Genomic DNA, 14,039 nt, shown 5'->3' on the forward strand with positions numbered 1-14,039 from the left:
TGAATCACTAAGTTATTATGACAGACTTTATATTTGGCTTTGAACCTTCTGGCAGCCAGCTGGCAAATAGGAAAAATAGGGTGAATTATATAGTTCCTGTTGTTAGCTAGGAGGAAGTACATATATTCTTTAAAGAAAAACACAGCTATACTTAACTCTAAATTTTGTAAGAAATGTCTGATGAATTATTTAATATAGGGGTACTCAGTGATAGAATTGTCACTGTTTAAGAATTTTTTTAGTGCAAGGACTGTAATGAATCTGATAGTTATAGCAACATGCAGTAATCTCCAATGTTTACCAGAAAAGGTTGTTATATTCAGAATGCAGGTAATTGTCTCAGAACCCTATTGCTTGATTATAGGATATCATGAATTTTAAGATGCAATATTTGTTTAATAATGGCGCTGGGCAGGGGGTGTGGGGAAATAAGAACTGCCACATTGAGTAGCTGTGCATGTTAATGTATGTGAAAAGTTAATATGTGAAAGTTAAGGAAATATGGTATATTGTAGAAAGGTGACCATCAGATGATTAGCATCAACAAGTTAATGAAATGTTAAGAACTGTGATGTGTAGTTTCTCTAAAAAAGGACATCAAAAGGGTGTTATAATTTTACATGGCTCATTATTTATAAGGTGATTTTTTTTGTGAGATAAACAGAAAACTTAAAAATCATAATTATCCAGCCAAAGAAACCCACCTCCTCAGATGGGAGGATAATAATTGGATATGTGAACTTCTCTGTAAAATTGAAGCACAAGATGCATAGTATGTGTGTGTGTGTATGATTAGTGTACTCTAATACCTTCAGAATTGCATTTTGGTGAATCTTTAAAAATAAAGAGTATAAAAGTAATGAGTTCTTGGAAATAAAGGCATTGCTGAAAAATAGGTTTAGATATATCTGAAATACAACATAATCAGTTGAATAATAATATGTAATTAATTATGAATATGTTTAACTTTTGGCTTTTCTTTGACTATAGTAGGAAGCAAAATTTATTTCTTGAGCCTTTTGTTTTCTACCTTCTTTTGAAGCTTCTTCCGTTTTACCCTCTCTGTTCTTTGGAGAATAGCTAAACATTGAATGTCCTGTGCTTGTACCTTTGTTGAGATTTTATTGTCAGAGTAGGACTATTTGTTATATTTATACTTCTGTGTATCCTACTTAAAGGCACTTGTATTGATCCTTTTCCAAGTAGGAAGTTTTGCAAAAATGAGATAAATTTTAAAAATCTAGGTCATATAAATTATACAAGCCACATATATCTCTGACCTACTTTTTTTCTTTCTTTTCTGTAGTAGAGATTAAATCTTTGCATTTGTACAACAAAAGCTAAGCTTTCACTGATTTGTTAAATTGAGATAGTTTCCTGAAGCCAAATTTTCTTGAATCATATTCTTGGCGTTTACTTTCCATTATAGACCGATATAATATGTTTAACAATGCTTCTAACTTTTAAACTGTTTGTTTCCATAGTCTTTTGTATTGCTCGTGACTTTAAGGTTTTACAGTTTGAAATAGTTTTTAACATCATGAAACACTGGTGATATATCATTTCTTTATTACCTTCCCAAATATGCCTTTTATTTTTATGTACAAGGGCTCTTGGGAATGATTCTCTCAGAGGCTTAAGCTGTGCTTTGCCTTCCATGAGAACTGAAATTATTTGGTAAGCGCTTGCTTTCTTTTTAGCTTCTAATTTTTCCCTATTTTATTTTGTACATGATATTTGTTTCAAGGTCAAAGGTTCCGTTACAGTTACTATGATGAATCCCAGGGGGAGATTTATAGATCCATTGAACATCTAGATAAAATGGTAAGTCCTTCAGGTGTGGGGTTTTTACTGCTCTAAGATTTTTTCTTTAATTTCAGATTAGTGATTCAAGACTTAATATGTTAAAATATACAACGGGCTAATAATTCTTTCCCTATCTTTAACTAAATGTGCAATATTTATTTTGTAATCATGTGATATTGATTATAAAAATAATCCCTGTTCTATTAGTAGAAATTTCCTTCATCTTAATTTTATTTGATTAATTACACCTTGAATAATTAGATACAGATTTTTAGATACTATTTGGGGAATGTCTTAGTTTTAGGGACAACAGGATACTAATTCCATTACATACTGTTAAGCAGAAACAAACCATAGCAAATTTTAAGTTTATTTTATTATTTAATTATATTTTTTGGCCATTTGGGCTTTTCTTAAATGGAATTTGAATTTGTTTTAAATTAGAATTTTAAAGCATTATTGTATTCTTAACTAGCCCAGCAGTTGAATCTAGCAGATATATCACTAATTCGCTCTGACCTTCAATAGATCACTTCAATTTTCTAGTCTTCAATTTGTCATCTCTAAGATGAGAGACTTGGAGAGGCTTGGTCTCTAAATTGTCTTTAAACTCCACCAGCCTTTAAGTCTGTAATCTGTTAAAGTTAAAGTCAACTTTACCGGTGTGTGAAAAGCTTTATGTATATGTTTTAGTATAAAAATATTTAGTCTAAAGTAGATAAAACATTTTACTAAGGAATCTGGATCTGAAACTATACGTAGATTATATTGAGTAGTATTATTTTATTAAAAGTCAAATGGAATGAATGCAGTTACTTAGGAGATTTTATCATACAAAATAGTTACTTAGGAGATTTTATCATATTTAAATTTATTTTGTTACTTTAAATCCAATTATGGCCTAATGCTTTTACCTTTGGAATTTTGTTTGGATTTTAATTCACTGGCTTTGAGGTTTGTTTTTTTTTTTTTGGCTTTATTATGTTGCCATTTCAGTCAATTAATTCTTTTCTGGCTACTATTCTTATTTTTCTGAGGTTTAGTTCTTAGTTGCCTCAGAAAACTTTTCTGGTTCTATATCATTTATTTTCTTCATATAGCAAATGGTTAATGAGTATCCACTGTGTGTCTGGTACTATGTGAAGTATTGAAGATACTAAGAAGAGAAAACATGATCTCCCACTTAATGGATCTTACAGTCTAATCATCGAACAGATTTAGAAAGAAGCTGTTACAATATAGAGATGTAAGATATTTATGAGGCAGTGTGGATACACTGGTCTCCTTACTATTTCTTGATAATGTGATATATGTGCCTAGCTTAGGGCTTTTGCCCTTTTTGCACTGGACTGTCTCACTTACTTTATGGCTTTGCTCCGTTTTCACCTTCCCAATGAGGCCTACTGACCACCGTATTTTTTTTTTTTTTTTTGGAAGCCCTGACCACTGTATTTAATTTGACATCTTACACTCCACCCTTTCAGCATTCCCAGTCCACCTTACCTTACTGTGTTCCACTTTTTCTTCTAAGAAACTGAATATTTTATTTATTTATTACATAAGTATATTTGTTTTGTTCACTGATGTATCCAAGTGCTTAGAATAGCGATTGGAACATAAGTAGGTGCTCAACAAATATTTTTTTTTTTTTTTTTTTTTTTTTTTTTTTTTTTTTTTTTTTGCGGTACGCGGGCCTCTCACCGCCGCGGCCCCTCCCGCCGCGGAGCACAGGCTCCGGACGCGCGGGCCCAGCGGCCATGGCTCACGGGCCCAGCCGCTCCGCGACACGCGGGATCCTCCCGGACCGGGACACGAACCCGCGTCCGCCGCATCGGCAGGCGGACTCTCAACCACTGCGCCACCAGGGAAGCCCTCAACAAATATTTTTCAAATGAATGAACTGGTGACTAAAATCTTCCTATATACATAATTGAATTAAATGAATAGCCTAAGTATAATCTGAGAAAGAAATAAAAGGAAAGTAATTTATAATAAATTAATATATATTTAATAATGTAAATGCTCAGGCACCAACTGTACTAAAAGAGACAATGAAGTAGTTAGATGCTTACACATAGTATCATTAATATTACAGCCACATACAAACAGTTGTTTATATTTGTGACTTACATTTACCAAGTTACACTGGTGGGTGAGTTGATTTTCCAAAATGGTGAACATTTCTTAGCAAAACTGTAAACTAAACAAAGTACAGTCTTCCCTCACTTTATATTGATAGTTTCCTCCTGGGAAATCTATTGTATATTAAAATCATACAAAACTTCTTTGTGTTTGTATGTAAAATGGCGTTACAGTGTAGATAATTATAAGCAAGTTTTTTGCATATGTGGACATGTGAAAGTGTTATAGGATGAGAACAGTTCTTTCTGTGTGGGAGTGTCCTGTATTGCAGGACAGTCAGCATCCCTGGATTCCACCTACCAAATCCCCTGACAGTATCTTCTAGTTATTGGCACAACCCATAAATGTGCCCACAATTTTCCATTATGCCCCTGTTGTGAACAGTTATTCTGTGACCTTACCCTGCTTTATTTTTCTTCTTAGTACTTATTACTATGTGACTTATTATTTGTTGATTTGTTGATGAAAACCTGCCCTATTAGATTATAAGCTTCGTGAGATCAGGATCTTTGTCCATTTTGTATCAGCCTGTTTGTGGTACTCAATATATGTATTTGTTAAATTAATGGATGAGTGGATGGGAGAGTAGTGAGAAATTAGGCTAGAGAATCTAGAACAGGCTGTTTAAAGGATATCTAATAGGAAAGTGATAAAATCAGATTGTATGTGAATAGATCATATAGTTGCAGTGCAGCAAATGGGTTGGAGGGAGGCCAGAGGAGAAATGAGTAGACTAGTTTGACAATCCAAGTGAGACATGGTAATTTAGACAGTGGATGGGTTGGTGATGGTGGAAGAGAGGGACAGAGTGGATGTATCCAGTATATTTTAGAGACAAATTGATGATAGAACTTGGAGATCAATTGAACTTGGAGGGGAAGGAAGTATCAAGGATGATTCCTTCTAAAAAATACAACAAGCTAATGAATATAACAAAAAAGAAGCAGACTCACAGATTTAGAGAACAAACTAGTGGTTACCAGTGGGGAGGGGTTGAGGGGCAACATGGAGGTGAGGTACAAACTATTGAGTGTAAGATAGGCTACAAGGATGTATCATACAACATGGGGAGTAAAGCCAGTATTTTGTAATAATTGTAAATGGAATGTAACCTTTAACAATTTGTAAAAAATAAAAATGTAAAAAAAGGATGTTTCCTAAATATCTGGCTTATGCTGCTGGTTAAGTCTTGGTTCTGTTCTCTTAGGTCGGAAGCACAAGAAGATAGGACTAGATTTTTTGCGAGGTAGGGTGATCATAAATTGTATTAGGATATGTTATATTTGCTATTGCTTTTAAGGCATCCAAGTGGAGATGTCAACCAAATAAGCATTTTCTTTTCACCAGTTATTTTTGAGTGCATTTACAGTTCTAGGCGCTGGTGGAGATATGGCAGTAAACAAGCCAACTTGTTCTCATGGACATTTTATTCTAATGGGAGGAGATACATATTTTTTTTAAAGTTAAGGATATTGTATATAAGTTTCTAATAGTGATGTGTGCTATGCAGAAAATATTAAAAGGGTTTTTATTTTTAAATAGTATATAATTCTAGGCTGCTTTAGATTGAATGATTGGAGAAAGACTTCCTGAGAAGGAATATAAAATTGAGATATAAATAAGAAGGAGCAAACCAAGTGAAGATTAGAGGGAAGAGCATTCTAGACAGAACTGCTATTGCAAAAACTTTATGATGGGAAAGAGGCTAGCGTGTTAGAAGAATGGGAAAAAGGTCAGGGTTGTAGGAATATAGTAGATAGGGGTTAGAGTGACACAGCTCTGGTAAGAGAGGTGGGCAGGGATCAGATAATGTAGGGCTTTATAGTCCAGGGTAAGAAATTTATGTAATACAGTGGGAAGTGAAATGATGTAGTAATAAAATAATTATTTTAAAAGTAGAGAATAGATTCTACAAGAGGGTCAGGAATAATAACAGTGGGCATTGGCAGGAGTTTAGGGGAGAGAAGATAGTAATTTGGACTGGGGTGGTAGTAGTGGAGATAGAAGTTCATAGATTTGAGTTCTTGTATTCAACAGGGCTTTGCTAATGGATTGACTATATTGGTTTGGAGCTCAGAGAATGAGGTCTGGAGTAAGTTTGGGCATTCTCAACATGTAGATGGTAATCAGAGCCAGGGCAGAGATAAGGTTGTCTACTATAGTAATCCTCAACCCCATCTTTACAACTGAAATCACTTGTGGAACTTTTTCAAAATAGACTTGCCCATACCCACCCCTGGATATCCACTTTCAGTAATATGGAGAGAATCCCAACAACTTTATTCCAGGATAGCTTCGTAGGTGAGTTTGAGCTAGCCTATTATGGCCCCTGATCTGTTGAAGTAGAAAAAAATTTCCTATTCATCTTCTTTCCCTTTGTTTTCTACTCATCTCTTTAAATCATTTGTAAACTTTAATCAGGCAACATTTAATTTTGCAAATGTAAGAATTTGTAAATCAGTGAATTATTGAGTATTTGCTTCATATTAATATGCTTGAATTTAGTATTTGATGTAACATTTGACTTGGACTTGATTTTTGTGGTCCGTTTGTTGAAACATTTCTTTTTATATATAGAATTTTAAAATAATATATAGAATTTTTAAAGGGGTCTAAAGTGGTCTCTTCTTTTATTAGCATGCTCTTAATTCAAGTTATAAGTCCATTCTGGGAGTTAGAATAAATGGATTAAAATAATAAGCATGGTTAGCTCTGTACATATACTCATGTATATATGATTTTATACATGTATGAGTATATGTACACTCACTATTAGGCTGACTTTTGTACAATGTGTTTTCTTAATTGTTTTATATAACCAAATGGTGACCCACTGTATATTGCTTTTCACAAGTGTCATTTTATGTTGTAAATAATTTCTTTCATTTCAGAATTAATATCTTAGTTGCTATATACAATCTTTTCAGAGCAAAATATAGTAGGATGCTTCTCTGTACAAGTATTGCAAAAATGTTAGCAATTCTGAATTGTAATTATACATTTGGAAAGTTTGACAGAGTGAAAAGATTATTTTTAAGTATAAAATTTTAGTTTTTTAAAAATTATTATGTTAATTAAGTTTTGGTCCCTTTTTTGTTATCAGAAAAGTCTTATTAAATAGTTATTAAAATGCTAGAAAATAAATAAAAGTTTTTAGTTTCTAAAAGAAAAACTGCTAATTCTTTTTTTTTTTTTGGCAAAAATTTTATGTCAACATTTGAATACCTTGGAAGTTAATTATGTGAAGAAAACACATAAGGAAGGAAGAATGTATCGGAAAACAAACAATCTTCTAAATGTTGTATTTGGGAGAAAATAACTAGTTATAAGAGATATAGCTTCTGAAAGTCTTAGAATATTACTGACTACTGACCATGTTTTTTGGAAATTAGTACTTTGCAATTTCAGTAATTATAGTGACCAAAGCAGAACATATTTTAAGATGTTGATTTCTTTGAACCTTTTAGATTACATACTGGAAACATTAGTCACATTTATACATATTTTATATATATTACATGATCATGGGTTATTTTTTCCATACTACTTTTGATATAGACCAGTGTTTCCTTATGGCTATTGGCATATTATTTATGATTTGGCAGAGAGAATCTGAAAATGTCATTGTAGTCAGCTTTGTAACTTCTTTTCCTTCCAAATTTACTAGTAATCACTTTGTTTACTTTGAACTTCAACTTCTTTTCTTCCTTTTACTCTTCTGAAAGTGAAATTGTTCATGTTTGTCCACTCATACTTCTTTCTGTTGAATTTAGGCCAGTAGTTTAGTTTCTTTAGTAGTCTTTAGTTGGTTTTACAGCATCATCTTTAAGGTAGCTATTTATTAGTACACTGGTTCTTAGCACTGCTATATTTAGGGTGATTTCTTTTTTCCATAAAATTTCTTCCAAATGAAGATTTCAGCTTGATACCTCTTAAAGAAACTAGAATATTTCCTTTTCCTACCTCATCTTCCTATGTGTATCCTTATTTTAAAAAGTAAGGCCACAGTCCTAATGATTTGATAATATGATTTTAATTATCTGTTAATAATTGATAGACATGATTCTAGTTCTTATTTCTCAAAGACTTCTAAAAATGTTTTGCTACTCTTTTGTGTGTGTTACTTTAGATTACATCTAGGTGATAGTATTTAAAATTAAATAAAATTTAAATTAAATAATTTATTATATATAGATAAACTTTTAAAAAGGGAAGACCTTTGTTGTCTTATTAGAGTCTTGAATTTGCAGCTCTGTTAAATAGGCAGTTAAAACTGCCTATTCGGTTTGGGATTACCATTTAGGATTTGACAATACAAGCTTTCACTCCTTACTTGGAGAGTCAGCACAATGTTAAATTCACTCCACCCTTCTTCCCCTCAAGGTGGGGAGTTAGCTTTCAGTCTGAGAATTTCTTGCTGAAACTGTTAAATTCCTCAGAAACCCATACTGTGATGGATAGGTTCTTGGTGTTTATAATGTCTGTTTGTATCTTAGAGCTGAATGGGTAGTGACCCACTTCACTGCTTCATATTAGATTAAGTTCCTGTGAACAAATTCTCAATATACCAGGCTCTAGGCAAGCTTTCTATCACATGGACTTTAGATTTACTGATCATATCTTTCAGTATGTTAAGAAATCAAAAAGTTCTTTAGGCGTATTTGGGAAGCATTTTTATTTTTCAGCTTTTTGGAATTTATGCAGTAGTATCAAACTAGCATTTTTATCTTCTTGGAATTTTGGTAATAGTAATTTCAAAATTGTTTGCATCAAAACATAAATATGTACAAAAGCTTATTTGTCAGTGTTCTGTGTTAGTTAATGTGTGTCCCATTTTGCAGTTTTACTAATCATTTTTGCTGTTGTTTGCATACTTCATGAATTTTCCAGTTGGAGAGGTTCACTCATGAGAAGTGCCTTAATTTTTCTCTCTCTCCCTCCTTTATAAAAAGGCATACCTCTTTTTTTAAAATATTTTTTTAACTTTTGGCTGCATTGGGTCTTTGTTGCGGTGTGCGGGCTTCTCATTGCAGTGGTTTCTCATGTTGAGGAGCATGGGCTCTAGGCACGTGGGCTTCAGTAGTTGTGGCTCGCGGGCTCTAGAGCACAGGTTCAGTAGTTGTGGCCCACGGGCTTAGTTGCTTCGTGGCATGTGGGATCTTCCTGGACCAGGGCTCGAACCTGTGTCCCCTGCATTGGCAGGTGGATTCTTAACCACTGCACCACCAGGGAAGTCCCAAAAAGGCATAACTCTTAACTGTCATATTTGTCAGAGAATTGAGTATGATGGAATTGATTCTTGCCCTGGTAGGTACATAGCACACTTCAGGAAATTAAAATTTTAAATGTAATCCCTTAACTTCCATCACCTCAATTTTTTACTTTCTGTGTTGTAATTTAACCATTATATCTTCATTTTGAACACTTTATTTATTTACACTTCTCTACATTTATAATTCTATATTTTCTGTGTGAAATTTCTTGGCCAGTTACTTTGAACTCTTTCTCTTCTACAAATGTGATCATTAGTTTTCTTCTCTTTGAATTACTCACGTTAATATATATATATAACTGTGATGTTTGTTCACTTGTGCTTTGAGATTTTAGTATTAAAATACACATTTGAACTTCAATGTTACATGATTTATTAATAAGTGGAATTCTATTTAAGGTAAGCTGTCCTAGACTTCACCCAGGAGCATTGAAATTTCTTTTATAATATGTATACCAACTGTACCTATGTGAGAGTATTAATGAATTGTTGGTATGTCTCTTGTTATTCTACATGAAGCAGAGTAAGTCACTGAGAAGCCTAGGATTAGAAATCCAATAGCCTAGGATTAGAAATTTGAGACGAGCTTTTAACCTTTTCTATGCCTTAGTTTCTTCATCTTTAGGGAGTTCTACCTTGATTATGCATATTTATGGAAGGAAGAGATTTGTAACTCCATCTCTGCATTACTACTTGGCTTAGAAATATGAATGATTTTCTACATACCAGAATTATAATACTAATTGTTTATCTTAGGTTTAACTTTTAAATTAGTTCATATTTCACTCGGTTTGCACCAAATGTCAGTGGAGAAGGTGACCTGGAAGCCTCCTAGTTGACAGGGAAAAACCAACTTAGCCTTAAACACTGGTTGTGGATAAATCTGAGAGTGGCTAATTGATGTGCAAGCAATTGAAAGTTGACTATACACACATATGGTTATCTTTCTGATATATTTGTAGAAAAATATGATAATGTTTATGAAAGACTTGGATATTCTGAAGAAAGATTCTTTATAAAATTAAATTTTGATTTACATACTGCCACTGCAATATTTGTACTGTGTTACCTACTGATTGCTATCATTTTTCAGATGAGTGTTCATCTGATTAGTCTAGGTGATTTTACGCTGTACTTGTTAAAACATGCTGAAATATAATTTAAAAAACACAAAAATGTATCAGTTAATTCCTTAGTTAAACCACCATTTACATTTCTCCCAGAGGATATTAATCCAGTTTATTAAACACAAATGTAAAGTATTTCACCTGAATAAGAAAACAAGGTAAGGTAGTTGGTGAATGGATGAGTTAGAATCATTGATTTATTTGCTTGATTCAGATGAGTTAAAGTTGCTCTGTATTGATGTATTTTGAGCACATTATTTTGAATGCATTTGCAGAATACAGAATTAAGTATAAACAAGTGTCCAAATGATAGTTATTGTTTCAATAGTAGTCTAAAAATTTTAATTCTCAATTAAAATCTTGAAAGCAAAGCATTCTAGTTTAAGAGATAAAGAACTTTTATTTTTTCAACTTATTTGTAAAGACCTATTTTGCTTAAGCTTTTTTGAGTCTTTTATGAGCTTTAAATTGATTAAAATACATTAACTATTTTCTTAGTTTGTCGTCTCTTTTTATCACATACCTAAATACTGATAATTCAAAATGCCTTACTCACTGTTGATGTTTAAGTATATGTTATGGAAAAAGTTAAATTATAATCAACTCTTGATTATTTATGCCAATGGTATGAGAAATATAATGGACATTGGAAAAACAGCCATATATCAAATTTAATTTTAGATTTTGTATGAAAATTTTCACGACAGGTTTACTTGTGTAAATATTATATATGAAAAACATAAAATCGTGAAGTGTTTGAGGATTTGTGAGCTGAGTGAGAACTGGGGAAGGTGGTGTAGAAACATACCAGGAGGTCAGAGAAAACTGGGGATTAAATGTTTCAGTATGTTTAATATACATACTTAATAAAGTATGTATATTATTGAGAGTTGACTATAATGAGATTACCTTGGGTGAATGAATTTGATATTTCACAGTTTAATGTATTTCTTTACTTCTCCTTAATTGAAAAATTATGATTGTTAGCTCTAAGTAACAGTTTTAAAATATAATTAGGAAATAATAAATTGTCTTATTTTCTTTTTCTTTCATTCTTTTTTTTTCTCTTCTTCTTTTTTTTTAGGGTATGAGTATTATAGAACAATTAGACCCTGTATCTTTTAGCAATTACTTGAAGAAATACCATAATACTATATGTGGAAGACATCCCATTGGGGTGTTATTAAATGTGAGTATCCTTAGGAAGCCTTGATTTTTTAACATTTGATCCTGTTTTTCAAGATGTCTTAATTGTTATCATCTTTGATACCTTATTAGCTTTGGTTTTAGGTATATAGACAATTTTCTTTCTAGTTCCTTTAAGATAATTTAAATTTCCATTGTTTCGGTTACTTAAATAAAACTATATATCACTGTATGACAGGTCAATACTTTCTTTTAAATACAGAAAGTTATTTAGAAGAGAAACCCATTTTTTTCTCTTGACTCTGAGCCAATTCCAATATGCTCTTTACAAATATAAACCAAAGTAATGTCTCAAGAAATATGGTCTTACTAATTTTTTTGTTTTATTTAGTGTTCTTGACTTTATAAAAAATAAATGGAAGATTCTGCTCTTGAGTTTTAGATATTCATAATTTAATAAAGCAAGGCAGATGACATGTATATGTTTTTCTGCTTATAACGAAAACAGTATTTCATTTAAAGACTGGTAAAGAGGCAGAAGTTTTGGTTAGCTGGATTTTCTAAAGAGATAATAGCATTAATTTTTTTCCTAATAAAACTGAAATTGAAAGAAAATGAGAGACTCAAAAAGAAGACAGTGTACACTCAGGAATGGTTAGAGGAAGTAATAATGGGCTCATTGTTTGGAGAGGCAGAGAAATACTGGAGTTGGTAATGTAGTCTAGAATAGTCTAGGGTAGGAACCTAAAGGTCTAGTATTACTTTACTGTGATTTGAAAAATAGTACATTGTGGATTTTTAGGAAAGGTCTTCTCTTAAGCAGTGTTGATTGACTGGAAGAAAAGCCTGTTAAGGGCTTAAATTGACTTCTGAAATTTAAACTAGAATAAGCTATAAAAATTTACTAAAGTTTGAATTGGGTCAAATAAAACTTTAGTAAAATAAATGATGAGCCAATTCACAATTAAAGTAAAAACCCTGGTCTACCTCTTAGATTTGGAACTTAATTTATATACGTTTAAAATTTCAGACAAAGAAAAGACGCCAACATTTCAAGACTGAAGTGGCCAAGGTTTGGTTTAGAGAATAGAAAGAAAGATACTATGATTTTTAAAAAATTTTATTTATTTATTTTTTAAAGTATCTTATTAAATACAGGGAGAGGTAGAGTGGAAGATGACTGATATTTATCAAGAAGCTAGATTAGGAGAAGTTCTTTGAGAGAATGAAATAGGAGTTCTTTCTTTTTCCTATTTAATATGGGGCGACGAGAAATTCAAGAAACTGAGAGAGAGAGAGAGAGAGAGAGAGAGATCTAGGCTTCAAAGTTAAGCTACCAGCACATTCAAAGAGTGCTCACTTTTTTGAGTGATGTCTGTCATAACCAAATTTTTCTTTTTCTAGGCTATCACAGAGCTGCAGAAGAATGGAATGAATATGAGCTTTTCCTTTTTGAATTATGCCCAGTCAAGCCAGTGTCGAAACTGGCAAGACAGTTCAGTGAGTTATGCAGCTGGAGCACTCACGGTTCACTGAAGCTCTGAATCCTCAGGGATGCCACCTGCACATACTCATACTCTGTCCAGGGTCCCAGCCTAACCCTTACCAAGATACTGGTCCTGGTTTGGGGGGATTCTGAAACCTCAAACTAATAGAACTTTCTTCTCTTCTTTTCTAGTAGGTGTAGTCCTTCCTTAATTTCAACTCATTAAAAAAATGCTTTATAGTTTAGAGCAGTGGAAGGAAGGCTGGCGTCAAAATATTTTGATCAAAAAAAAAAAAAGGCAATGTAAAGGCACAGTTGTGGCAGTCAGTTTTTTGAAAGTAACTTGTAAAGCATTTACCATATCCTAAATTTGCACTCTTTGCAGACTTGTGCACATATACTCCGCTTTCAGAATAGTTTTGCAAATTGTACACAAACAAACAAAAAGGGTGGAAGCTTTTTAATAAAGAAATTGCATTTATAAATGATCTGTATTAGAATATAAAAATCTCCAGTTATAGTCAATTACTACCCGTGTTGTACAACAGATACCTTCTATTTTAGTTGCTAATAAAGGGCTACACAACTCAAAATAGTCTGATTTAAACTTATTGCTCTGTGGTACATATGAAAATTGTTTTTTATTAATTCCATTTCAGAATTTTTATGTTAAAAGTGGTAAACTTTAGCTCTTATGTAAAAATATGTTAGGATGTATTTTTATATTTTACATATTTATGTGATTTTTTAATCACAGATACTAGAATCATATTTTAAAGTTAGCTTTTAAAATTACATAGTTTGCCTTTTTATGTGTGACATCACTTTGTGTCATTACTGTATTATAACACAATATAAATTCAAGATTGGTGAAGAACATAGGTGTAGTCCTGTAATTGAGATAGTGCTTGATAGGCAGTAGTCTGCAAATGAGGAAATATTGAAGAATGTTCTTAGTGTTTTTCAAATCATTGCAGACCATACACTGCTGCTATGCTTTTTTAGTGCTTCAAGCAATTTGACTCTCTTACTTGAATTTTTAACAAGAAGTCATTAACAA

The 14,039-nt window shown here is 32.4% G+C and overlaps 1 protein-coding gene across 3 annotated transcripts in view; it reads left to right on the top strand.

Moving 5' to 3' along the window:
- MEMO1 (mediator of cell motility 1) overlaps nucleotides 1-13,572 on the top strand; it is a 135,968-nt gene extending 122,396 nt beyond the window's left edge. For all 3 annotated transcript variants that reach the window (XR_010835589.1, XM_067007866.1, XM_059078754.2), the window contains 3 exons: nucleotides 1,748-1,824; nucleotides 11,432-11,536; nucleotides 12,898-13,572. Coding sequence is in view for 2 of the 3 variants with exons in the window: in XM_067007866.1 (XP_066863967.1) it covers nucleotides 1,748-1,824; nucleotides 11,432-11,536; nucleotides 12,898-13,029 (314 nt within the window). In the remaining variant the exon portion in view is untranslated. The remainder of the gene's footprint in view (nucleotides 1-1,747; nucleotides 1,825-11,431; nucleotides 11,537-12,897) is intronic.
- The last annotated feature ends 467 nt before the right edge of the window (nucleotides 13,573-14,039 follow it).

This window comes from Kogia breviceps, chromosome 11 (genome assembly GCF_026419965.1).
Source record: "Kogia breviceps isolate mKogBre1 chromosome 11, mKogBre1 haplotype 1, whole genome shotgun sequence".
NCBI lineage: Eukaryota > Metazoa > Chordata > Mammalia > Artiodactyla > Physeteridae > Kogia > Kogia breviceps.